The 26,522-nt window shown below is 30.7% G+C and overlaps 2 protein-coding genes across 2 annotated transcripts in view; one reads left to right on the top strand and one right to left on the bottom strand.

Moving 5' to 3' along the window:
• The first annotated feature begins 1,452 nt into the window (after window positions 1-1,452).
• On the top strand, window positions 1,453-14,114 carry LOC126738052 (serine/threonine-protein kinase RIO3). Its single transcript, XM_050443221.1, has 9 exons — window positions 1,453-1,712; window positions 6,764-7,009; window positions 7,116-7,231; window positions 7,294-7,442; window positions 7,501-7,667; window positions 7,738-7,902; window positions 7,965-8,179; window positions 10,775-10,954; window positions 13,753-14,114. Exons 1-9 carry the CDS (start codon window positions 1,586-1,588, stop codon window positions 14,047-14,049), a joined length of 1,662 nt encoding a protein of 553 aa, XP_050299178.1. The 5' UTR covers window positions 1,453-1,585; the 3' UTR covers window positions 14,050-14,114.
• Window positions 14,115-14,137: 23 nt separating this feature from the next.
• LOC126738051 (serine/threonine-protein kinase Tor) overlaps window positions 14,138-26,522 on the bottom strand; it is a 97,379-nt gene continuing 84,994 nt past the window's right edge. Inside the window, exons 36-38 of the mRNA XM_050443220.1 lie at window positions 25,129-25,355; window positions 24,869-25,033; window positions 14,138-18,087 (exon numbers count right to left, since the gene is read on the bottom strand). Of these exons, the coding sequence (XP_050299177.1) occupies window positions 17,946-18,087; window positions 24,869-25,033; window positions 25,129-25,355 (534 nt within the window). The 3' untranslated portion in view covers window positions 14,138-17,945. The remainder of the gene's footprint in view (window positions 18,088-24,868; window positions 25,034-25,128; window positions 25,356-26,522) is intronic.

Raw genomic sequence — 26,522 nt, 5'->3', positions numbered from 1 at the left:
TTAGTTTTATAAAGCTAAAAATTCAGGATAGTTGATGGCAAGATAATATTTAATTTAACTGTAAGATTTAAGTACGTAAAATCAGTTTAACCAAAAATTTTTATTTAATAAGTTTAGTTTTTAGCGACGTGGGATGTTTATAATAAGTGATGAGAGAGTAGGTGGTACAAATTACTTAGGCCCATTTATTCTGTGGATTAAGGCATTAAAGATTTACTTTTTGACATAAAAGGGTAAAATGTATTGGTTTGTCTTCAAATTTTATATATTTCCTTTTTTTGAGAGTTGAGATTTATTTTTATTTGGTAGGTATATTATTAGGGGATTTTGGCTACCACATTCAATGTCCTTTATTATTGTTTTTTTTTTAAATTTATACATATTATGATATATTATTATAATAACTTACCCATGAAAACCCCATCTCTATATTTAGTACCAACATCTGCTCTCCTCCCAACTATTAAAGGTGATAGGCCCATCCAACAACACTATTGTAAAGGCGATAGACCCATTCTTAATAATAATAATAATAATAAATATTTTTTATTTGCAAACTCAACATAAGTACATAAAAAAAGAGAAAGAAATACACATTTATTATTTTATGCAAATAAAAGGCCGACAAATTCAGAATTCTGCCAAGGCAGATTCTGGTTTTTAACACTAACGTCGCGTTTTTAAAGGGATCTTAAATATCTCTTTAAAAACGCGACGAAAATATTACAAAAACAGCCCAAAAATGTATCTGGGTACGACCCCGTAATCCTCAAAATCAGTGGTATAGAGAGAGATACACACATCACTTGCACAGTCTGAGGTAGGAATCGCCAGAACGCAGGTGTTTTATCTTTGTTTAATAGACTGGCTAGAAAGAGGTGAGAAGTTTGTGAGTGCTGGAAGTGTTTAAAATATGGTGCAAGATGCTTGGATTTTAGTCCGCGGTCATTTTTTTGATATTATTTTCATTCTAAAAATGGACATTTTCGAAAGAAAAATTAAAAATATATCATGCGACAATTAATACGACATAGGCGCACAGACTAGTTAGTGCGGCATCTGCGACACATCAAAGATTCTAATAGATCTCTGAACTGGACTTTATGTCTTGTTAATCAATTGATAATCTCATTATGAGTTCGACCCCGTACAATATGAACAATGTAACAAGACATTTTCCTAATCCCCATCAGCATCGAAAAACAATATTTATGTTATAAATATTTACTGTTGCATTGAGTGTAGATAAATTTTTTTTCAAAATACACGCCGCTCAATAATAATATTAAAAATAGGTAAACGATCTTAATATAAATATAAAAAAATGTAGAGACGTGCAATTCGTTGATTTGTTGCAAGTATTGACGCACCCTATTTTTAACGATTTCGCTATTTCTAATTAAGGAAGAAGAAGCCTGGCAACGTTGAAATCTGTAAAGTAATCAGCTGTTGCCTTTTATTTTTTGTCAGGATTGACCATCATTACCAAACATTTCACAACATTTTCTAAATTAGTTATTTTCAAATAAATATACTATTTTACTTTTGTTATAAGTATTAGTTAATATATCAAACATTAGACAACATGTCGTGTCCTTGGGCAAAAATAGACAAGCCGCAACCTGTCGATTTTGCTGAAATAATGTCTGAAGAGGTGGCGAAGGACCTTCAGGAAAAAGAGAACAAAAAAGTCCAGGGAACTTTAAATTCAGGTAACTTCCTTGTACTTTCTTTTTGACTAGATAGGTATCATATGTTTTCATTACTTAATCAATGTAGGATTTATAATATAATGGGTGTTGAGTAGGATATGGCCAAACTTCAAGGGATGATTCTTTGAGTGATTTTAAAGTTAAGTTAAGAAAAGTTTAAATGCCAACGTTATATGCATTGAATTTTTTGCAGAAGTTTATTTTTTTGAACTTTGATATCACATACAAACTTATAATAAAAACTATTTATATTATATTTGCTCAAAGAGTCATCTCTTGAAGTTAGCTTGAAGTAGATTCCTAAATAACACCCTGTATAAGAAAATAAAAGAATATGAATATATTGGGATCAATTTATAAAATAAAATAAGTCTTTATACTTTTGGTAACAAAAGAAAAATAAAAGTTGGTAACAAATTTAATATCTTAATGTAATTTTAACACAATATTCTTTGTGTACATACACACATCAAAATGGTCTAGGGAACACATACAAATATGTTAATATTTTTGAGAAGATTGGAAAAAAGTTAATTATTGCAATTTTTTTACATTATTCGAATAAAATAACAATATAATTATTAACTTTTTTTTGTAGATTATAATTTACTCATAATTAAGGAGTTAAATAAAAATAAAGAACGAAGCACATTTATTACCATTTATTAAAAAAAATTACAAAAATAAAAATTTACCAAATACAAATTAAACTAGTAGCCAGATGGTCCATCTCTCTTATTAATAACATTTTGGCATCGCCTAGGCATATTTAAAATTAAATTATTAATAAATTCTTGGGGCAACTCCTCCCAAACATGTGTCACAGCAAGATGAAGCTCCAGAGTGCTTTGAAAAATGTCAAATCGTTGAAGAAGTTGCCTTTTTAACCAATCCGAAACATGCTCAATTGGATTAAGGTCCGGTGAGGTAGAGGTCCAGGGTAGAAGATTGATTTGATTTTCCTCAATAGCGATGCGTACAAGCTGTGCTCGATGTGGTGGGGCATTATCTTGATGCAACAACGAATTTGGGCTCATTTTGCATAAATATGGAACAATTACAGGCAGTAGTATATTATCCCTATAACTTATTCCAGTCATTGTATTTTCCACAAAAATGAAGTTCGTTTTTTCGTCAAGTCTAATGCCACCCCAAAACATTAGTGATCCACCACATTGCCTTACTACTTTCCGGGCATGACGCAAACGCCTTTAATTTCCTTCCTCTCTCCAGACACGAATTCTACCAGAATCAGATAAAATGAAAATCGAGACTCATCCGTAAAAATAACTGTGGCCCATCTTTCTTGATTCCAATTAACATGTTCTTGGTACCACATTAATCTTGCACCTCGATTTCCTAAAGTTAACCGAGGTACCCTTAGGGGTCTTCTGGCATGAAGTCCTCTCTCATGCAAACAGTTTCTAATAGCTTGACCTGAAACCTCGACGTTATGCACTCGAGAGCTGCTGAACCAAAACAGAGGCTGTTACTGTGGAATTTCTTTGAGCTTGCAAAGTTATAAAACGGTCTTGGGCAGGTGTGGTAACTCGCGACGGGCCTTGATGCCGTTCTATAACATCATTTGTCTCTCTATATCTTGTCCACAAATGGTTAATTACACTGAGAGATGTATCCAAAGCTCTTGCAACATCTCTTTGACTTGTTCCTGCCTCAAGCATTCCGACTGATCTTAGCATTTCCTCTTGAGTTAAATGTCATCTTTCCATTTTTATTGAATAAAAACTAAATCACAATTGTTCGGTTGGAACCACAGAAAATGCGATATTGCGTTAGAATTTAAAAATTATAATCTGCATTATTTCAACAAAATGTGCAAGTACCAAAAAATGCTGTTCTGGCATGATTTTTTGTACCCAAATATTTATTTTACTTCGTTGGTATCTTAATATTCAAGAGATATAAGATTTGTTGGACATGTGAACAAATTGAACTACTATAAAGATGGTAATATTAAACTATCATAATAATAATAATTACCAAAACAAATAAAAAATATGATTTTATAATAATTCACATTTACAGAATTTAGAATATACCACTAATTATGTTTTTAAATTAGTTCAGAAATTAAAAATATAATAAATTAAAAATAAATTAAAAATATCAATACCATTACAGTTTATCAGAAATGTAAGCACTATTATTGTAGGTGATCTGAATATCATAAAAAAATTGTGCATTGCCAATAGACTAGTTTTCAATGCTGAGAAGATAAGTTTTTTAGAGATTAACTGTGACTTAGGCAACCTATATTTGAATAATGGTATTATACAGTCATCAGAGGTTACTAAGTTTCTAGAGATTTTGGTTGACAAACAGCTTCATTTTGAAAATCATTTGTTGGAATTGAGTAAAAAATTGTCTTCTGAATGAATTTATGATGAGTAATGCTGTGAGTGATGCGGCAGGAGCTTGGCCACCAGTTAACCAGAATGGTCTACTACTCACTCATTGAATCCCATCTATGAAATGGACTTTCCTTTTGGGGAAATTCAAGCTCACAATATCTCCAAAAGTATAAATATTGAGCAAAGAACCTCTTGTAGCCAATTCTTTTTAGATCTTAATATTCTCACCCTTTATATTTGTCCCTTATACCTTTATATCCTGGAAGCTGCCTCATTCATTTTTAAGAATGGGTCTGGTTCCCAAAACTATCAACCAGCAAGAGTGACAAATTGACAATCTCCTCTTACCTACATTAGCAAGAGAATTCATTAGGAGATATATTATATAATATGGTGGTATAAAGATTTTTAATCATCTCTCAAATTCAATAAAATCAGTATTTGAAGCAGTTTAGAAATATCCTAAAAAAACTTTTACTTTGTGAAACATAATAATAATCTAAGAACTGAGTTGACACCATTACAGCCATAGTCTGCTCAGGCTATTCTTAAAAACGGACAGTGAACTACTACATAAATCAATGTTATGAGCTTTTAAGACACTTAGAGATCTATCGATAGGAGAATGACGGCCATATTCAGTTCTGTGCATAGGGACATGATAAAGGTCAAAATTGCATAGAGTTCTATTTGGAACATTGAGACCCACTTTAGATAGAAGGTCAGGAGCATTAACCAGCTTAAAGACAAAACAAAGCTCTTCTCTCTCTCAAAGCAAAAAATCAGATCTTTTTTTTTTTAAGAGTTGTTTTTATGCCATTTTATGATCTTATTATTGTTTATTTTTACTTTTACTTGTACCTAGTCTTTTATTACATTTAAGCTTATACATAACTTACCTTGTACATAATGTTAGTGATAACTATATATATACTAAACTTAATCTGCTACAGTACTCTTTAATAATAATAATAATAAGCTTTATTTCCAAGTTACAAATACCCAGTTACAGGAAAATCAATTAAATATATAATCAATCAATTAATTAAATATATAAATGTACATGTTGCTTTGTAAGGAAAAACTGGTTTTTCTTGAACAATACAGCATTTTTGACTTTGACATTTGGTTGGATAAGTTGCAATGATACATCTTTTTATTGAAAAAAATATTATTTTATTTCAACTAGTAGCAAGTGTACGGACACATCTTTGAAAAAACTTTAATAAAAGAAATATTATATAATATGGTGGTATAAAGATTTTTAATCATCTCTCAAATTCAATAAAATCAGTATTAACTTCAATGTTAATTAGCAGTTTAGAAATATCCTAAAAAAACTTTTACTTAGTGAAACATAATAATAATCTAAGAACTGAGTTGACACCATTACAGGCATAGTCTGCTCAGGCTATTCTTAAAAACGGACAGTGAACTACTACATAAATCAATGTTATGAGCTTTTAAGACACTCAGAGATCTATCGATAGGAGAATGACGGCCATATTCAGTTCTGTGCATAGGAACATGATAAAGGTCAAAATTGCGTAGAGTTCTATTTGGAACATTGAGACCCACTTTAGATAGAAGGTCAGGAGCATTAACCATGCCATTAACCAGCTTAAAGACAAAACGAAGCTTTTCTCTCTCTTAAAGCAAAAAATCAGATCTTTTTTTTTTTTTAAGAGTTGTTTTTATGCCATTTTATGATCTTATTATTGTTTATTTTGTCTTTTACTTGTACCTAGTCTTTTATTACATTTAAGCTTATACATAACTTACCTTGTACATAATGTTAGTGATAACTATATATATACTAAACTTAATCTGCTACAGTACTCTTTAATAATAATAATAACAAGCTTTATTTCCAACAAGTTACAAATACCCAGTTACAGGAAAATTAATTAAATATATAATCAATCAATTAATTAAATATATATTGCAATATATAAATGTACATGTTGCTTTGTAAGGAGAAACTGGTTTTTCTTGAACAATAAAGCATTTTTGACTTTGACTTTGAAATTTGGTTGGATAAGTTGCAAGGATACATCTTTTTATGGAAAAAAATATTATTTTATTTCAACCAGTAGTGAGTGTATGGACACATCTTTGAAAAAAATTTAATAAAAGAAATGGTGTGCCACTGGTTTTTCTATTATCAAAAATTATTTCTAGAATCTCCTTTATGGTTTTTTTTGTAAAACAAAAACGAAAATAAAAAAATGTATTAAAAGAAGTGACTTTCAACAATAGTAACAAAATGAAGGAAAATAAAACTTAAAATTAAAATTACAAAACTTGGTCAAAATGCAGTCAACCGACTTCAGTACATTTTTCATGAAGAGTTTGCTGCAACTCATTGTAGGCTTGCTGAATTTTTAGTTTTTTTGAGAGAACATATTGGCAGGAAGGCATTAATTTAGTTGTTGCACCATCTGGAGTATAATAATTAAACTACAGGTATTATTGTAAGTTATCATATTTTTGTAAAATGAATTAGCAATTTCTGTGATTTTTTTCCCAATGTGAATTCTCATTGAGACAAATACTGTAACCATTTTTTATAATTTTTTTTTGTGTGATTTTTTTATATTGAGTGGTAATTTTATCGTTAATAATTGCAAATAATTATATTGTTCTAAGCAAAATATTTTAAAAATATATTTATTTTAGTTTTACAAGAAGCTGCATGCTCTCCCATTGTGCATGATATTCAAGTAATAGACGATATTCCAGAAGATGTGTTAAAAGCTATATCAAATGATTCCTTGGAAAGCGATGCCCTTATTGCTCAAATGTTACAAATGCAGTTTGACAAAGAATATGATAATATGTTGACGAAAACTGAGCAAAAATATAATGGGTCATCTAAAGTTTCTGTATCATTTGAAAATTATCGACGGGCACCACAAAATTTTGGTGAGAAAGTAATAAATATGAATGCTATTCTAATAAATGAGTTAGTAAATTAAAAAATTAGTAAAGAAAATAAATAGTGGAATTGCCTTAAAAGTACATTTTGTAGATTTTGAAAGTGATCTGGAAGAAGACGAAATTGAGGATATCCTTGACCGAAAAGATTGGGATCGGTTTGATGCTTTAATGAGGGATATAGGCTCAATGCCAATGTGCGGATACAAGGTAAAAATGTATCCAAATAAGTGGATATTTATGTTATGTATATAATTGCAACAAAATTTAAGGTAAAGCAAAATGGTGAAATGGTTACCAAGCATGATTTAGATAATAGTGGTAGGAAGAATGCCTGTAAGCTGTTGTCATTTCCACCAGAGTTTCAAACAGGCGATGGTGAAAATTTTGATTTAAAACTTTCCAACAAAGTTTTTAATAGGTGAACTATATTAAAACATATTCAACTCTTATATCACAAAATAAATATATTTTTAAAGCTTAAAAAGGCACTCGAATAAGGAACAAATAAGAAGACATAAAGTACAAGATAAAAAAGAAGATCAGGCAACGGCAGAGTTTGGCATGGATGCAGCAACTCGACTTTATATTTATAAGATGATTAATGCTCAACTTTTAAAACAGGTTAATGGTGTGATCAGTATAGGTAAGTAATTTTAAATATTTTAATTCTTTTTGTAAACTCAACTTAAATCAACATTAACATAAATTTGAAGGAAAAGAAGCAGTCATTTTGCACGCAGACACAGATGAAGATTTCCCAGATGCTAAAATCTCACTGCCAAAGGAATGTGCAATTAAAGTATTTAAAACCACCTTATCTGAATACAAGCAGCGGGATAAATATATCAAAGATGATCATAGATTTAAAGATAGAGTTGGTAGGCTGATATTTTTAAGATGACTTGTAACATCACATTTGAAATTCCTAATCTACTTGTAGGTAAGCAAACATCGAAAAAGACCATTCACTTATGGGCGGAAAAGGAAATGGCAAATCTAATGAGGCTGAAACGGGCTGGCTTAAACTGTCCTGAAGTTATTAATTTAAAAAAGCACGTCTTAGTGATGTCATTTATTGGTCAGAATCATGTTCCAGCCCCCAAATTGAAAGATGCCTTTATGAGTGATGCCGATTATATTGATGCTTATGAACAAGTAAGATTGGAAAGTTACATCTATTTTTTATGTTCAGTGGGCTTATAAATACAAAAAAAAATCAAAAAACGTTTTTTACGCATTAAAGGATTAAAATTGAAAATTTTCTTTTCTAATACAATGGTTACGTGCTAGTGATAAAAATTAACACTATTTTTTCAAAAAATATTTAATTTAAAATTTGTCAGTCTCATTAATCTAGAAAAGTCATGCAAGATGTTTATATTAAATTATTTCACCTATATTAGGTTAGTCATGGGGTAGATTGTCAAAGAAAGAGAGAGAACTTCATTACACGTTGCAAATAATTGAATTTGACTCTGGAAATTGGCAGAAGAAGATTTTGTTAAAACTGAGTAATACTTATTCATCTAGCTACTTTTCTATTTTAATATTTTTATTTAAAAAATATATTATTTACTTGTAAATACCATTGTAAGCTGGAGAGGGAAATTCAAATAACCCCTTTGCCAATGATTGACTTTGCTGCAGTGCTTTAATAATGCTTCTCAGTATTTCTCCAACATACGTCGTGCGATATTGTGATAACTTAAAATAAAAGCTTGTGTGACTTTGATAGGCTGTGTTTCAAAAGGACATTTAGCGGAATACTTTGTTAGCAACATTCCAATTCAATACAATTCTTTTAGTAACAATGACCACAGTAAAAGGGGACGGTTTCAATCATGATAATTTCACCATGTCTTTTGGTATATCCTATTGGTACCTTTATGTTCTATAACCCATAATTTTTAACACACTACAAGTATGACTGTCCATGTATAGGGATTATAATTTTAACATCTGTGAGACCATGAATTTGATTGCTCGTTATGTAATGAATGAATCTAAATATCGTGTAGTTTTTATTCAATCCGCATGCGGAATCACAGATAATTTTCAATTCTTGAACTTCATAATCCATATAGTACAAATTTGAGCAAAATGGTTGTGTATTATAAAAAAACAAGGGCGTCACCGTATTATTCGCTTTGTTGAAGACTTTGCCTACTTCAAATTCAAAATATGCTTTATTGTTCTAAACATTTGTTGTTGTGAACAAAACTGTATGACACAAAAAAAAATGAAATAAAATAAAGTGCTGATAAAACCTCAAAAAAAAACACAGACCGGGGTTGAACATTAATAAATGGAATTTGCCCCACCAGTTGAGGGACTACCTTTTGAATTTTAAGCCGTAAGGGGAAGGATGCGCGGGCAGTGTCGTTAAAGTGTTAATGTTGTTATATGAATTTTTATACTTGTGATATTTGAATAAAATGTATAATACTACCAGTAGGAACTAAATACGTTGAAAGGTATCATTATAATTTTCTTCCATATCATAATAAGGTCTTACAACAAGTAATTTCCTGACTTCCTTTTTAAATCTATGAGTCTGAGAAATCTGTCTTATTCTGATAGGCTATGGTTAAAAAGTGCCCAACAGTCATGCACCAGGGACGATCTGGGAATGGGCAATAGCACCCTATGTGTCTTCCGTGTGAAGAAAAAAGACAAATCCTGACTCATATTACATGTGTATCAAAGATACTGTTTCAAGTATAAAGAAACAGGGCAATGTTAAAATTTTGTCCTCATCAAAGAAAGTCTTACATGAATCTGTAGATTTAGTTTTATTCATGTGCCTAATTACCGTTTTTTGCAACACAAATAATGTATGCATCAAGTGTTTGGAACAAGAAGCCCAAAAACATGCCATACTGTAAATGGGATTCAGTTAAGGCAAACTATGCCTGTTTAGTCGTACCTTTATCTAATTCATTGGAAATTATCCTGGAATTGCAAAGCAGTTTGATAAAAGTTTTCTATCCAGTTGTTCAATATGTTGTTGACATTTTAGTTTATTATCTACTTGTAAATATTGTTTGCCGATGAGGCACACTTTCATCTTAATAACTTTGTTAATAAACCAAATTGCCGGATTTGGGGCGAAGAAAATCCTAGTTATTTATGAGAAGAAAATGCATCCATTAAGAGTCACTGCTGGATTAATAGGTGCGGACTTAAGACAGGTGCAGTAGTTGGACTGTACGTATTCGAGAACGAGGCAGGTACCGTGAACAGTGAGCGCTATCGTAACATGCTTATTAAATTTTTATTGCCTCGATTAGATGGTATGGATACGGAAGGTATGTGGTATTAACAGGATGGTGCGAAAAGTCACGCTACACGCGACGCTACTCAGTTGTTGCAAGCAAAGTCTCTGTCGTGTCTTTTCATAAAATGGACACCAGAACTGGCCTGTAGGATCGACCACAGTTCTGTCGAAACGTAATTGAATATTTCTCGAAACGAATAGGAGTCTTTTAATACTTACGTATTTAAGTCGAGGCGGTTATTTACTAGATATTATTTTTCACGATGAATTGCAGCTTTATATTAAAATATAAATAACACTCGGTTTAAAATAAAGTATGAATTATTACACCCTACCTCTCTGCTTATTGTAATACTATTCTTGTTAAAACACCCAACAAAGAAAACGCTGAACGTTTTAGTTCTTTTTTTCCGTTATTTTTTGTAATCAATAGCTTACATTAAAGTTTGTTGTTAAGATATCATATCTTTTAGGTGATAGGCTCAATGAAGACCTTATATCTTGAAGCTAACCTTATCCACGCCGATCTGTCAGAGTACAATATTTTATGGCATAACGATATGTGTTACTTCATAGACGTCAGCCAGTCTGTGGAACCGAGCCATGAAAATGCCTTTCACTTTTTATACAGGGATTGCTGCAACGTCATCAATGTAAGTTTTCTTACCCAATTTTAAAAGAAAAGAACTTTTGATGCCTTATCGCAGTTGTATTACATTTAAGTAGTCGAAATTGTTAGGTTTGAAAAATCGAAAAAATATTAAAAATTAGATTTATATTTTTTAAAAAAGAACGAAGAGATTATCGAATCTTTTTGTTATAAATCTTTGGTTAAAATATGAAATATATAATGGCTATAAAATTATAAATATTACCAACTTTTTGAAAATTTATGAAACTTAAAGAATTTGCTCTCAAACCGGTTGGAAACGGATTTCTATTTTGGAAGAGAGTAGAAAAAAATAGAGGAAGAAATCACTACAAACTCCAAACAGGTTGTCATATCATGACAAAATAATAATGTTAGATATAACATTGATAACATCAGATGTGATGTAGAAATTTATATATCCGAGAGAATGGTGATAACGCAGTTTGTAAATATAGGGTATCCCAAAAATCAACGATAAGCGGAAAACGGACAATAGACCAGGTGCTCCGGCATAAAAAAATCTATCTTCAGCACTTTTAAAATTATAGGCATTCATAGAAAACCGAAAAAAATTGACACTCCCTGTCGATCTTTTTAGTACAGTGGCTACAAATTTTTGAATTTCTTTACAATTTTTTTTATGTATCCCTAAATAACCTGTCGATAAATTACAAAAGTAAATTCAAACACAACTGTTACATTTTAAGAAATTTTCAGATTTTTGCTAAACTTGTGTTGAAAATTGTCTTTTGATCATCATTTCCCAACTTTAATTAACTGTCCTAAAAATGAAAATTATTTTAGTTTGACAAGTGATTTCAAAAGTTCCCAGGCAACCGCTGAACAGATCTACAATAGAATATTCGCCCGACTAATAACGCGATCTTTTCTAAAAAGCTGGAGAATGTGTATTAAGAATGAGGTCAGCCAATTTGAGCATTTGTTGTGACTAATATAGTTTTATTTTATTTATTTCGATATATTTTTTTTTTTTCATTTTGACTGTACAATTATTAACGTAGCATAGAGTAGCGGCGTACATCTGACTATGTACTAAAAAAAATACAACCCTATTTAACCAATAATCTAGAAAGTATCTTACCATTTTGAAATCTAGATTAGATACGTCAACTTTCGAAATCACTTGCCAAAGAGTGAAGTAATTTTCTTTTCCAGGACAGTTAAGTTGAGAAATTATGGTCAAAAGACGTGATTTTCAACACAAGTTTAGCAAAAATCTGATAATTTCTTAAAAATGTGAACAGTTGTTTGAATTTAGTTTTGCAATTTATCGGGTAGTTTTAAGAGTTATTCAGGGTTACATAAAAAAATTGTAAAGAAATTCAAAAATTTGTACCCACAGTACTAAAAAGATCAACAGTGGGTGCCAATTTTGTTCGGTTTTCTATGAATGCCTATAATTTTAAAACTACTTAAGATAGATATTTTTAATATATGTTTTTTAATTCCTGAGCTTCTGGTCTATTGGCCGTTTTCCGCTTCTCGTTGATTTTTGGGACACCCTATATAAAGTATTAAAGAACAGATATATTAACCTTCGTTGTAGAAAATCAAATAAAAACTTATAATAAATGTATCTACACGGCTGCTTAATTTATTTCTTGGGTGCCGTTTCGCGCCAGTTATCAGACCTATAAGTAACTTTTAAAATATCGGGAAAATATAATTTTACAGCGGAGAACTCATCAAAAAACTTTTTACGCTAGTTAACTTAATAAATTAAGACTAATAACTTACGTTGTTAAATACTAGATAGCTCTCGAATGTAAATTTTTCATTTACATAGGATATCCAATCCCCATTGTTTACAGCATATCAAGTTTTTAGTTTTAGACATCAAGACTTTCATAATATATAAATTTCATAAACACGTGTGAAAGGTGATTTATCTTGAGTTTTAATTAGTTTTTGTCATCGATGAGAAACACAACGTAGTGATCGCCGAACATAACAAAACTAGATCAGAAGTTACGACCTTCTCAATCTTCAATTCAGGTCGAACTCTAATAAGTGGAGGGGATGTAGGAGAAAGACTATTATGCATATATTTTATATTTGATCTGGTTCCTTAAGAATTGGACGTTGTAAAATTATTGTATTTTTTCCCCGCAAAAATTCTAGACAAAGAAACAACTATATCAGTAGGGAAACTGCAATATTGAATCGGAATTTGGATCTAAAAACCTTTAACTCTTAGTTTGATGTATGATACCTGACATGAAAATAAAGAGTTTGAGCTTAAATTACTAGTTCGGAATCTTACGCAAAACTTTAGTTTAGTCAATTTTTCAAAGAACGCAAACTGAATGATTATCTTATGCAATAACATTTTATTTACGTATAAAATCACGTTTACCAGGAGTTACGTGAAAAGTGCGGGGATAGCTTTCCAAGATACTATTTTTAACATGCCTTTTCAATCAACGCATGTCTTAGTATCTTTGCGAATTGTGATGGAGAAAGGTATGAAAATTTATTAAGGAAAGATCTACTCTTTTGTGAATGCGCCTATAAATTTAAGACTGTTTTACTCAATAAATGTGTGTGTGTGGCTTTATCTAATACAAATGGTAAAATAAGTATTATCTTCGCTCTCCTGGTCCTAAATTATTATTTAAGTGTTCCACATTTTTTCTGCCCAAAATATTCCAAGCCATATTAAGTTGAAACGCTTTATTGTTCTGTCAGGTATCATACTACAACCACCCTGTCTAATTAAATTAAATATATGCAATATAAATGTATTTGTTTTAATGTTACCTTTTTTTAATTTTCCAGTTCTTCACAAAAAAAAATGTGTCAAAGATTCTTACGCCAGAAGAACTGTTTGAACAAATCGTCGGTCATCCGTTTGCAGACAAAATAGCCCTAATGGCCCTCCAAGAATCCTTCAAAATGAAGCCTCATTTAATTGACAAACCCGGTATTGAGTCTTCCTTTGAATTCGAGACTGCGTGGGAGAAAGCGCAATCAGGGGAACTGCCTCTTATGACTGGGTCCTCAAGTAATAAGGAGAAAGTGGTCGAAAGGGTTATTTCAAGTACGGAGGAACTAACCTTAACTCCCCAAGCTTAAGACAATAATGAAAAGTTTAGTTTTTTTTTCTAAAACCTTTATAGAAATATATTGCTTTCAATATATTATTGCGTTTCTTTAAATAATACAACTTATTAAAACAAATTACAAATACTCTATATTTGGGCACTTGTTCTAAACTAAATATGTACATATAATTCTAATAGCAACTTAACAAATTACATTATAACTTAAACACTAAACACAATGTAGGTTAAATAGCAACAAAAATATTCAGCCTTGTTTAAGGTAGGTTTTCGCATTTACGTAAAGTAAATAGTTCTAAACCTGCGGTAGAAATTTCAATGCAGACGTTGGATTAATAAAGTGGTTTTTAGGTAAACAATCTAATTTCGATAAAAAAAAATCCTAATTTCGATAAAAAAAAATCTAATTTCGATAAAAAAAAATCCTAATATCCTGGATTTCGTATTTCGAGTAATTAAAACAGACAAAATCCTTTGGACCATCTTTAGTGCCAACTAAAAAATAAGATTAGAATGAAAACATAATTATAGTTTGATTTATTAGAAGCAAATTTAAATAAAATTTACTCGCGCGATTTTTAATAATATATAATATAATTTATAATTAACTTTTTCTATTGATTTTAGTAAATCAAACTAAATTAAACTAAAATTTTCATCCTAATCTAATTTTTTAGATGTTACTCAAGTAGCCTAAAGATCAAAAGACCTTTGTCTGTTTTTATTAAATTCATTATTCCAAATACAAAAACGAGCCTATCAATGATAAAATAATGTCTACAAGTTATGCATTCCCTCCTTCTTGATACAGTTCTGGTTTACTAAAATTATATTTTATTTAGTACTACTAACTATAAATGAAATGACAAAATTTTAAAAATCTAATCGTTAAACGCAAAATTTTATTATATTGAAAAATGGTCAAGATTTATTCTAATATATGATATTTTAAATAAATAAGTACTATAATTACCAACCTTTAAAAAGAATTGTTACTGCGTAATAAAATTCATAAAAGTAAACAAAACGATTTTCCTTGCAAAATGAATTAAATTCAAAAAGATTTATTTATTCACAAAATTAGAATTTATTTATGGAATTAAGTTATTTTCTGAAAATTTGGCGAATGTCTTGCATAATAGTGGGTTAACCACTTAAAAATGGGATTTTAGACAACGAACAAATTGTTGAATATTCCTGACTGGCACGCGGCCCGCTTTGCAAGAGCGTATAAGAATAGTCCTTAATATGCTAAGAAACCTGCTGAGATCATTAGCACCTTTTATGAAACACAAGGATGACTGAAAATTAGCAATCTTGTCTTAAAATAAAGAAAATATGCATATAATACAATATCATATTATTTCATACACATACAAATACTTTTATCTATCCTTAAGAAGAAAAAGTCAAAAAGCTACGTAATACTAAATGTACGTAAAAATATGCTTAGTTATAGTTGAACCCCAGTCGACAATAAAAAAATACTACATTCCCAGATACGGGAAGTTAAAAAAAATAAATAAAACAAATATGTATTTAATATAATTTCCGTTCAGAAATTGTATGTACTCAAAACCAATTTGTTTTGCATTAAGCCATATACCTATCACTGATATATGACTTAAGATATTGTCACTGTTCACCACATTTGTTCTATTTTAAGACAAAAGACCTCTTGAATCTTTTTGTATAATGGTTTTAAATAAAATAATCTATTTTTTACTCAAAGAATTTCAAATAAATATTTATCAGCCATAGTTGAATTTTTAAAGTCAACCACTAGTTAAAATTTCAATTACTGCTTAAAAACCCCTGTACATTTATTTATTCATAATCGTTTATATTATATAAATGACACCCCGTATTTTATTCAATATTTTGTCAACATTTCTCAAGTAAAAGCATATTCCCGAACGGATCATCAGATTATTTTAGGAATATTATAAAAATTAAATCACCGTGATTAAAAAATGATGAATAGCTTTAATTACAGTATTTAAAAAGAAATTGCTTAAAAAATCAAAAATGGAAGAAAATAACTACTCAAACGAGGTTTTTGGTGTGAACAAAACGATGCATTCTTTGTGAGCAATATGTTCAAATGATAATAAGAAAATTTAATGAAATTTCTGAAAAATCTGGCTTCACCACCATTTTTTCAACTGGTATCATGAACCTTGACATTGCAACAGAAAATTTTATATAGTCTATTTAAAACCTAATTGATATAAATACAAGTACAAAACGTATATGTGCAATAAAGTTAATAAAAAGCCTTGGATAAATAAATCAAAAAATAAATCTCCAAATAACAATGTGCTGGCCAATGGATTTAGGGCATATCGAAATATGCTTAATAAATTAATAGAGGCTGCAAAATTAACTGTTACAAATCCAATATTAGAGATAAAGCATAAAGTACATTCTTAAAATCAGTTTCGGTTCAGAAAAAGCGTGTCGATAGAGGATGCCTTTTTCAAGCTAGTTTCAACATTTTATTCTTAATTAAGCTAAATTCTGCATTAGCGTTGGAATATGTAATCTGACGATTCTAGTGACTTATTCCACGAGTGAAATTATTTATTTTGCCTTAAAGTATAAAAGAGTATAAAAGCCACACTTATATCTAAAAGCAACGCGTCAGAATCAGACTAATTTTTTTTTCAATAGTATAACTTTAAATTAACACAACGAAAAAGTTTTCATGCCATTTGGTCTTCTACTCCCTTTTTAATTTGATTTGATTCTCTTCTTAATTTGTTAATATTCGATGTTAAAATTGATGATAAAATTCGCTACTCAGCACTTACAGAATATCCTCTTTCTTAGCTATGATATTTTGGTTTGAAATGGGAGGAGTTCAGAATTTACCTTGTTCTGAATAATGTTTTTTTAATATTTAGTTTTTACCACTAACAAGGTGGTTTATTTTTTGTGGTTAGTTGTTTATTTAGCAATTTTTGTATGATACTTTTTCATTATAGATCTGTAACGATTTTCCATCTTATTATTTCGTTTATATTACCACAGCAACCAAATTTTCAGAAAAAAAGTTACATCCTATTTTCTACATAAAACTAACTTACCGTTATCAATATACCTTTATGAAAGATTTAACTCATTTTATTTGGTGTCAAAATCTTTATTTCTTGTCCATAATACTGAACTTTCCTATTTACAGAATTCCTAAAAATGAGTCAAAAGGAGTAACGCGTTGAGAATTTATTATTCTCATAAATAAAGCTTGTGAATTGCAAAATGGTTTTTTATCCCACTGCTAAGCTTGATTCAAACCTAAAAACCTCATTAATAAATGGATTTAACGAGTATTTCATTAAATAAAAAGCATAGCATTTGCGCCTTATTTTAATCATAATTAATTGCTAAATGCACGCCCGATATCGTAGGTATCATGTTTAACATATAATATCTATATAGATATTATATGTCAAACATGATACACATGTAATAATGATAGCGATTAAAAAATCTTGCTATAAGAATAATGTGCATGTTGTTTTAAAAGTGGCCAGAACGCAACGCGTTTAATTAAAAACTATTTGCGCTTATTTCAGTACTCACTGAACACTAAAATTAGTAAGCAAATGGCTAGCATTAGTGTAAAATACAAATTTAACACCTTGAAAATATGATCTGCTAAGTTAGCAGAGAAATCATAAGTAAATAATTAACTTGACTTTTACTGTTCCCTTCATTCTTTTTTAACCGTTTAGGTAAAATCTGGGGCTTAAGGGTGAATTATATGACATATTTTAATTTGAGGAAATATGATATAGTCAGGAGAACTCGCTATCTAATGCTATATCACTTCTTTTCTGACACAAAAGGCTGATGGTTGCTGAATATCTAGCGAATTGCGATTTAGAAGAAAAGTTCAGAGGACATCTACCAGAAAGGACACCACCCAATGTAACACTGGCATAGGTTTTCATTGCTTGTGGCTTGTTGAATAAGCAAGTCCACTTGCTTCTGGAACGTCAACATTTCCTCGGAGTGGAAATCTTTGCCAGTCAGTTTATCCCTTACCCTAAAAATGAAGATATTTTTTTTAAGTAATAATGAATAGTTTTTTTTAATAATTTATAATAGATAGTTTACAAAAAAAGTGAAAAACAATTAATTTAGAAAAAAACCAAATTGAGCTCCTTGTTTTATATCTGTATCTAATCAAGCATATTATATAGGATCTCCATAGCTAATGTTCAAATTAAAATGTATTTATTCCACTTAAGGTAGTATAATCCGATGTGGTCGTCTAAGAGCAATATACAATTGTTTAAAAATTTAAAAAAATAGTTTAAAAAAAGCAATAAATGATAAAAAAACTACATTCCTAGGCATATAAACTGCTCCAGAAGTGTTAAGGATATTGCTGAAAATTGTAAATAAATTCCAATAAAATAAATTTTTGGCGATCAGTGTAACACAAAATAGACCCATACATTTACAGAATACACTCCATTGGTATTCTGGTAAACAATTTTTTATGCATTTTGGTAAACAATGCATTTTTGCTATTTTATTAAAATGAAACAAGTCAAGGATTTATGGTTTATTATGTCTTTGGTAATATTGTAGTGTGCATATCTCTTCAATGTAATGGTGCGACAATTAAATATAAAACTAACAATTAAAGAAGCAAATCAGGCTATTGGCATGATCAAAAGTAGTCATGTTCAACAAGAAGTTACTAATTGCTTAAATGTATCGCAAAGTGTCATAAGTAGATCAAATAATCGATTTAATTAAACATATTTGTTACATTAAACAAGTGCGCATTACGTTAATTAAGTGCGCGGAGAGAGCCATTATCTACGCGTAGACAACTTTCGCGGCGCCTTTTTAATGCTACAGGAACAAGTGTTTGAATTAAAAGAATAAGGCGGCGATTAAATGGTGTAAATTTAAGATCCCGCCGTCTATTAAGGCGGATTCTACTAACCCAAGACCATATGCAGCAAAGGTTACAGTGGGCAAGAGATCACGTAAGTTGAGTCAATGGATGGAGGTCTGTGGTTTTCACAGATGAATCCAAATATGCCAGATTTTTGGATAGTCGAAGAGTTATCCTACCTAGAACCCCAAGAAATCGACGACCTGTTCAACGTGTCTACCCCTTTCGAGGAGGTTCAATAATGGTGTGGGATCGCATATGTTTTAAGGGTCGTACTGACCTTTTCATTTGCGATGGAAACATGAACCCTGAACAATACAGGCGGAATGTCATTAATAACATTCTACCACAATTTCATGCTGCTATCGGTCCATACTTTCATTTTTTAGATAATAATGCGAGACCTCACAGGGCTAAAGCTCTTATTGATGCGATAGAAATGAATCGAATTCCGCATCTTTCACTACCGCCATTATCTCCAAATCTGAATTGCATCGAAGACGCTTGGGACATGTTGCAGCAAAGGCTAGATGAACACAGACCCGCTGTCAAAACAATGGCTGAGCTAAGGACCCTTTTATAGTTTTCCCAAACTTACTTGAAGCAGCAAAAAACAAACCATAAAAGGCAGCGCCCGAAAGCCGATATACCGGGTCGAATGCCAAAGCAGTGGGAATAGAGTGAGATATAATAATATATTTTTTTAATTTTGGTGTTTATTAGTACACCAATATATCTTTAAAGTGCGAGGGCTTACGGCGGCATCGGTCGCCATAAAAAAAAATCTTCTTTAAGCCGGAATGTCAAAAAATTAATGTTTGGGGCGCAAGTGGCATGTGGGCATTTTTGATTTTTAATACCGAAACAGTGGCAGTCGCATTTCTGGCGAAATTATTAAACCGGCTAGATTTGTTTCCCGATTTTTCTCGTAGTGTTTCTTATTACTTCGTTGCTAATTGTTACTTGTTCTTGTTGTTATTTGGTTATAGTTCGTTTTAGAAGTTTAATATGTGTTTGTTGTTGTTATTAATTGTATTGACTTATTATAATGGCTTTTTGGCGACCGTTTGAGGTGGAGGAAGAGGGTCGATAAAACTTCGCCAGAGGGGGACTGGATTGAACAGTTGCAGTATTGAAATTGCGGAGATTTTTAGTTTGAACATAAAGATCTTCATGTGCAATGCCAAAGAATAATTTTAAACTTTAATATCTAAAACGAGAAAATTCTGATCAGTCAGAGAGATTTATCTTAAAGCGTATTGAACAATTAACTTTAATTTCGATGTCAACAATATATCGTATTATTATAGCGGATCCTTAAAATAGAAAAAAGTGAATCAAAAGTTCCGTAAAGTTGACGATTCAACTAAAGATGTTATTTGGCGAATCTTTTACGATTTTTACAAAGCAAATTTAGTGCCAAAATCAAAAATGATTCGTGAAAAATTAAGTATGTACCCCGACTATTCATACAAAAGTTTGGAGACACTTCGAGGCATTTTAATAGAGTGTGGATTTAGACACAAAAAGTTGGAGGTAGAATGGTAATTATGGAATATTGGCGTATAGTTGATTTGAGACATTTAAGGAGTATAAAATCATAGAGAGAATCAAGTCAAAACATTATTTATTTGGATGAGACTTTTGTTTTGATATCCATGATGTGGTAAAATATGGTTGGGTAGATAATTAAAAAAAATGCGTGTTAGATACTCCGTATGTTCCAGGGAAAAGAGTCATTTTTTTTTGCACGCTGGTAGTAAAGATGGTTTTATACAAAATGCACTTATTGTATCAGCCAAAAATATTTCTCAGTCATCTGCCGATTACCAGGAACACATGACACATTTGTTTGAAAAGGGGTTTTTTGAACAACTTCTGCCTAATATTCCAGAAAATTCAATCATTGTAATGGATAACGCATCATACCACTCCAGAATCCTGAACAAAATTCATAATACAGCGACTAAAAAAAAGGATATACTAAATTTTACGAGAATTAAAAATATGGAAATCCCAGAAAAGATACCCATAAATAAAGATTTATTAACCATTATTAAGAGACGTAGTTGACAATATTGGCAGATCACATTGGCTTACAGTATTAAGATTGCCGCCGTATTACTGCGTATTCAGTCCAATTGAAATGGTGTGGGACCTATTAAAAAACGCTTAAGAAAGTGCAATAGTACTCCAACGTTAAGTGCGACAGTATTCGTAAACTCATTAGTGAACCAGACAAATATGTATGTTGGAGAAATTGTGTGAACATGTGATAAAAAGGAACATTTTCCTTTTTTTAGCAATATTCATTAATATTTAGTTTTGCCACCGATACCTTCAGTGATAATTGACCTGTCGATTCCAGTTCCGCAGACTTTTACTCGATTTATTATTCCGATTACCACTTTATTAATTTATTATAATATTATTTTATATATTTTTGCATATTTCAAAAAAAAATACCGAAAAAATATTTAATCATAAGGTGAATTAATTAATATTATATTTATTAAATTTAAGTTGATTATAAATTATTTCGGTACGGCGGTGACCACAACGGAATTGTCTGAGAAATATATTTTTTGCTGCTTCAAGTAAGTTTGGGAACACTATACCACAACTTTGAAATAAAATTCTTCCAGAAATGCTTAACAACCTGATTGACAGCATGCAGACGCATTGCCAAGCTGTTATCGATTCACATGGGGGCTATATTACATATTAAACTTATATTTAAAATGTAAAAAAATATATTAAAAATTTCTTGTTAAAAAAAAGTATTTTTTATTTTTAATTATAATACATAAGATTCCAGGATAGTTATAAGAAATTAAATTTATATTTACATGAAAAATAATTATTTTCTTTTTTATATATTTTATATATATAATTTTTTCCCCAAATAAAAAACACTAATATCCTTAACTTTTGTGGAGCAGTTTATTTTCGCATCCACGATATAATAACATTTGTGCAAGAGTATTTTTCAATAGTTAAAATAGTTTGAATCTTTCATGGTATTAAATTATAGTTGCATGTTGGCTGGCAGATGAAGAAGTTTCAAGACTTTTGTGCTCTGGCAACTTTAACTAAATTCACAAAACGCTTTTCACCACCAAAAATCATCCGCAAACTGTGTATCATGGGCAGATGTAATTAAGATTTATTTATCAGTGGACAAATAATTCCCAATTAAAGTACAAGATAAAATTCCCAAAATAACTTTTAAATAAGTTTTAATCTATGATTCTATGCAATAATATAATAAAACACTAATTTGTAATAAAATAAAATAAATAATTGAAATAACCAAAATCTTCAACATATTCATATCATAATTAAAGTTATAAACCAAAACTTTGACTTTCAAAACAATCTAATCTACCGAAAAACTTATTACCAAATCTGAATGTTAAAAAAAATACTACATCCGAAATTCATGGAGACCTAATTTGGGGTAGCGTTGAGTCTCAATTCCAGAGTTTCGGTCAACAGCTTGAAGGTATATACAGGGTTAGTCGAGAGGAACGCACCAAACTCCAGGTGAGTATTATACACGGGAAAATAACTTAAAAAAACTCATATGTTCTTATCTGATTTTTTTATAGTATAATTAAAATGTTTTAAATGGCCCTCAGATTTTAGAAATCTTAAGTGCGGATTAGACAAATGGAGTTTTCTAATAATTTCACATACATTTCCATTGTTACATTTCAAGGTAAAAAAAGAAGGAGCCAATTAAACATTTATCAAAAATGCTAGACCAAACGTTCAGTTTTTCCGGGTGTGCGTAAGCGCACTTTGTGAATTTTTTTTTTTTTTTTTTGATTTTAATGGACCTAATAGCTATAGTATTATGAGAATATATTATAGAATGACGATGTTATCGTACCATTTAGAAAAAATGTACATTTATCAGAAAAATACGCTGAAAAGGAAGTGCTGATTATTTATTGACCGTCCAGACATATTTTCACATATTTATAATCGCCGATCATCATCTTCATTAAGTTATTGTAAGGATGGAACTTATGATTTTACTCATCTGAACGCTGCTTCTCTTAACATAAGATATTGTCGCCAATCTTGTACTCACTGTGGGTTCTCTAATAACATGATCTAAAATCGCCACCTGTAGCTTTATTTACTAATATATTTTCTATTTCACTTTTTTTGTTAGCTAATAACTCTGTTTCTCGAAATTGTTGGGCTAATTCCAAAATAAACTTTTAATGGACTTGTCGATTGTTGGATGTCGATTTTCATGTTGATTGTTAAGCATTTCTATTAGCACTTTATTCGTGTCAAATAATTTACACCTTCGCAACAATTGAGAAAAAACCATATCGTATTATTAATGCTCTTAATATGAACACGTGCAACCCAGGCCCGGATTTACAAAAAATGCCGCCCTGGGCACTGTGAAAAATGCCGCCCTTTTTTTTTGAGGTGATTTTAGCTTGCAAAGTTACGATATGTAAAATCGTATGCTGAGGTCTGTTATTTGTTGCTGGTCAACTGATTTATTTTGTACATTTACGTTTATATCACAGATGTACATATTATTGTGTTTTCTGCAAAACAGGAATAGCAAAATAAACAGTAACAAGATTATATTTGTGGTCTGTGAACTGTGCCTTATCAATAACGATCTAGAAGTAGCAAATTCTATTCAAGTTTCTACAGATAAAAATACTTTTATGAAAATAAACTTATATTTTATTGTTCGATCTATCTTTTGCTTCATACGATCTGTAATAAGCTGAATAAATAATTTTTTTATTCCATCTTTTTTTTACACTTTTAAGACTCAAACGTTCCTTTTTAACCTAAGATAACTTTGAGAAAAAACTAACATAAATTTTGAAGAACTTGAAAGAAGAACTCACAAATCTGTAACACTACATAATAACGTGCCGTACTACTATAGTTGAAGGAACACTCTGTATCTGACCTCTATGGTAATACAACATCCTAGTTTATCATTCTTTTTTTAAGGTGTTTATATATGTTTTATTGTCCTGACGAGTGTGGTTGCTAGATCAATTTGAATATTAGATTGCATATTATCTAAAACTGTCATATTGAAATACTAGTAAAATCCTTATTTTAGAAATTAATTTGTATCCAATTAAATATGATTTCCTTTCGTCTTTTTTTATTACGAAGGGGAGAGGAGATTAGACAAAATAATAATAGAGGAGGTTAAGACAAAAAATATATAAAATAACAGGCGGAAAATACTTTTTATTAAGAATTGAAAGACGTAAAATGTTCTGTCATTTAATACAATTGCAAAATGGAGATGAATTTTTAATTACAGACTTGTTTGATGATGTAGACAAGGAAAATATTAACTGTTTCGAAAAACGATCTGACAGCTATGGAAATCTAAAGATGTATATGAGCGTGTCGTTTTCATTGAAAGACGCGTCTGACTTTTTGTGTTGCGAACTGTTCGATGATATCTTCGCAATTACTTAATCATAGCAAATTTTACTCTTAATATTTGACATGTAAACATTCCCCATGGTAATTTATAAGTATAACCGTTGAAAATATTTTCTTTTCTTTCTTGAGATTTTCCGCCCCTCAAAATTCTGCCGCCCTGGGCACTTGCCCCGACTGCCCCTTGTGTAAATCCAGGACTGGTGTAACCTACTGTTAGAATTAATAAATACTTTTGAGATCGAGGCTTTGTGCAGTTCTCTTTAGATTATATACAGTTACGGTGAACTTTTCTCCACTTCCCTTACTAACTTTTCAATATTATGTTGACTCAACTTCAGAATTGACTTTTTCCCTAATATAATCTTAAATTTTCTGGTTACTATATTATCCTAAATTAAATTGTTAATGTATATTCTCATATTATTGAATAAAATTTTAAATAACACATATAAACATTTACCTATTTATAATATTCACAGCCTTCTTGCTAACAGTCTCTGGCTGAGAACCATCATTGGAAATCTCTGCTAATAATGACCTTCTATGAACCACACTCAATGACTCCGTTATTTCGTTATCTTGAGAGGTTCCGGTCGAAAAGCTGCCCACTTCACCCGTGTTAGACCTGATAAAAAATATTCCAGTTTAAAATTTTTTGGAAAGTTCTTAACAATCAAATCAGTCAATATAGATAATTACACTTAGAATTTTAAACAATACCTATTTCTATAATTCGTTTCGATCAACCGCCAATTCAATAAGGGATCATATACAAACGCCTCTAACACAGCCATAAGACTATCTTTATTTCTATGAAGCACCGACATCACACTCTCGCATGTTCGTCTATAAGTACCCTCTATACCAGTAACTTCCATAGCATTGATGAGCATCCGCGTCAGTCTGAACGGAATTTTTTCCGGGAACTTTTCTCTGTCCATAGCAACCTACAAAATTCATTTAATTCGTATGTGCAATGAAAATTTTAATTTAATAGTACAATTTTCGATAGCAAAAACCCCACTTATTTCTTTAGTGACACAGTCATTTGGAACAATGCGTGGACAGTGAAAAAAATTAGTGGCAAGTCTTAGTCATGTACCTCTAGATCAGAAAAAGATGCATACCTACAGGATGTGAATAATTCATGCGAAAAAACGTTTTTTGCTTTTTTTTAAGCAAAAATCGCATGTAGTACAAGAAAAAGTGAAGCAACTAAATTAGTCTTATAATAAAAGGCGATCTTATATTTAAAAAATATATCTATTACACACCGTGTACAGACGTAACTAGTTAAAACTTCTACATCAAAAAATTACTATTAATAATTCAAGGGTATGTACTGAAATCATAAAAGGATGAGTTTTAGATAAAAGCTTTATTTGAACTGATAAATAAAATGTCTTGTATATTTTGTAAGAGTTCAGTGATGTCTGCAGGAAAAAGACTCCTGTAAAGGGTTACATGCAGTCCGAAAATTTGAAATTTTCGATTTTTCTTAAATTATATATTTTTAAAGTATGATGTTTTAAGAATATTATCTGAAAATTTTAATATGATACGATGATCATTGACAGAGTTATCAGTATTTATAGACCGGCGCGTCCAAGCGGTAACAAGTCGCGCCGAAGAATGACGCACCATTACCTCCAAACAGATTTCTTTCATTATCCATGACCCTTCGTAATATCTTATTTTGTGTATTTCATAGTCAGTGGCAGGACGATTAGTATATCCTTGGACAGCTGACAACCGTTTTGAAGAAGAGATTCAACAGCTATTTCAGTATTGTTACATACTTCAAGGCGTTCGCTTTAATTTTGTTACTCCGTGTTTTTTGGTTATCATGGGTCAAAATATCTCGCGAATTAAGAAACACTCAGAATGTATATTATAGCCGCTAAAGCGATTTTTCCGCTTTAGCGTCTTTTGTTGCCCGTTGAATATGCCGCAATTCTTAGACCAAAATACGTATCAAATAATTTCTCAAGCAAATACACGACTGTGTGAAAGTTGTGGCTCATAATATTTTTAAACGTGCTGTGATGATAGAAATCCCGCAGACTTCTCAGTCCCAAAATTGGAAACAATCACCGAACTGAACCTTTCAGGCC

The sequence above is a fragment of the Anthonomus grandis genome, chromosome 6 (assembly GCF_022605725.1).
Source record: "Anthonomus grandis grandis chromosome 6, icAntGran1.3, whole genome shotgun sequence".
NCBI lineage: Eukaryota > Metazoa > Arthropoda > Insecta > Coleoptera > Curculionidae > Anthonomus > Anthonomus grandis.
The sequence above is the reverse complement of the archived record's forward strand: the minus strand, read 5'-3'. Positions and strand labels throughout refer to the sequence as shown.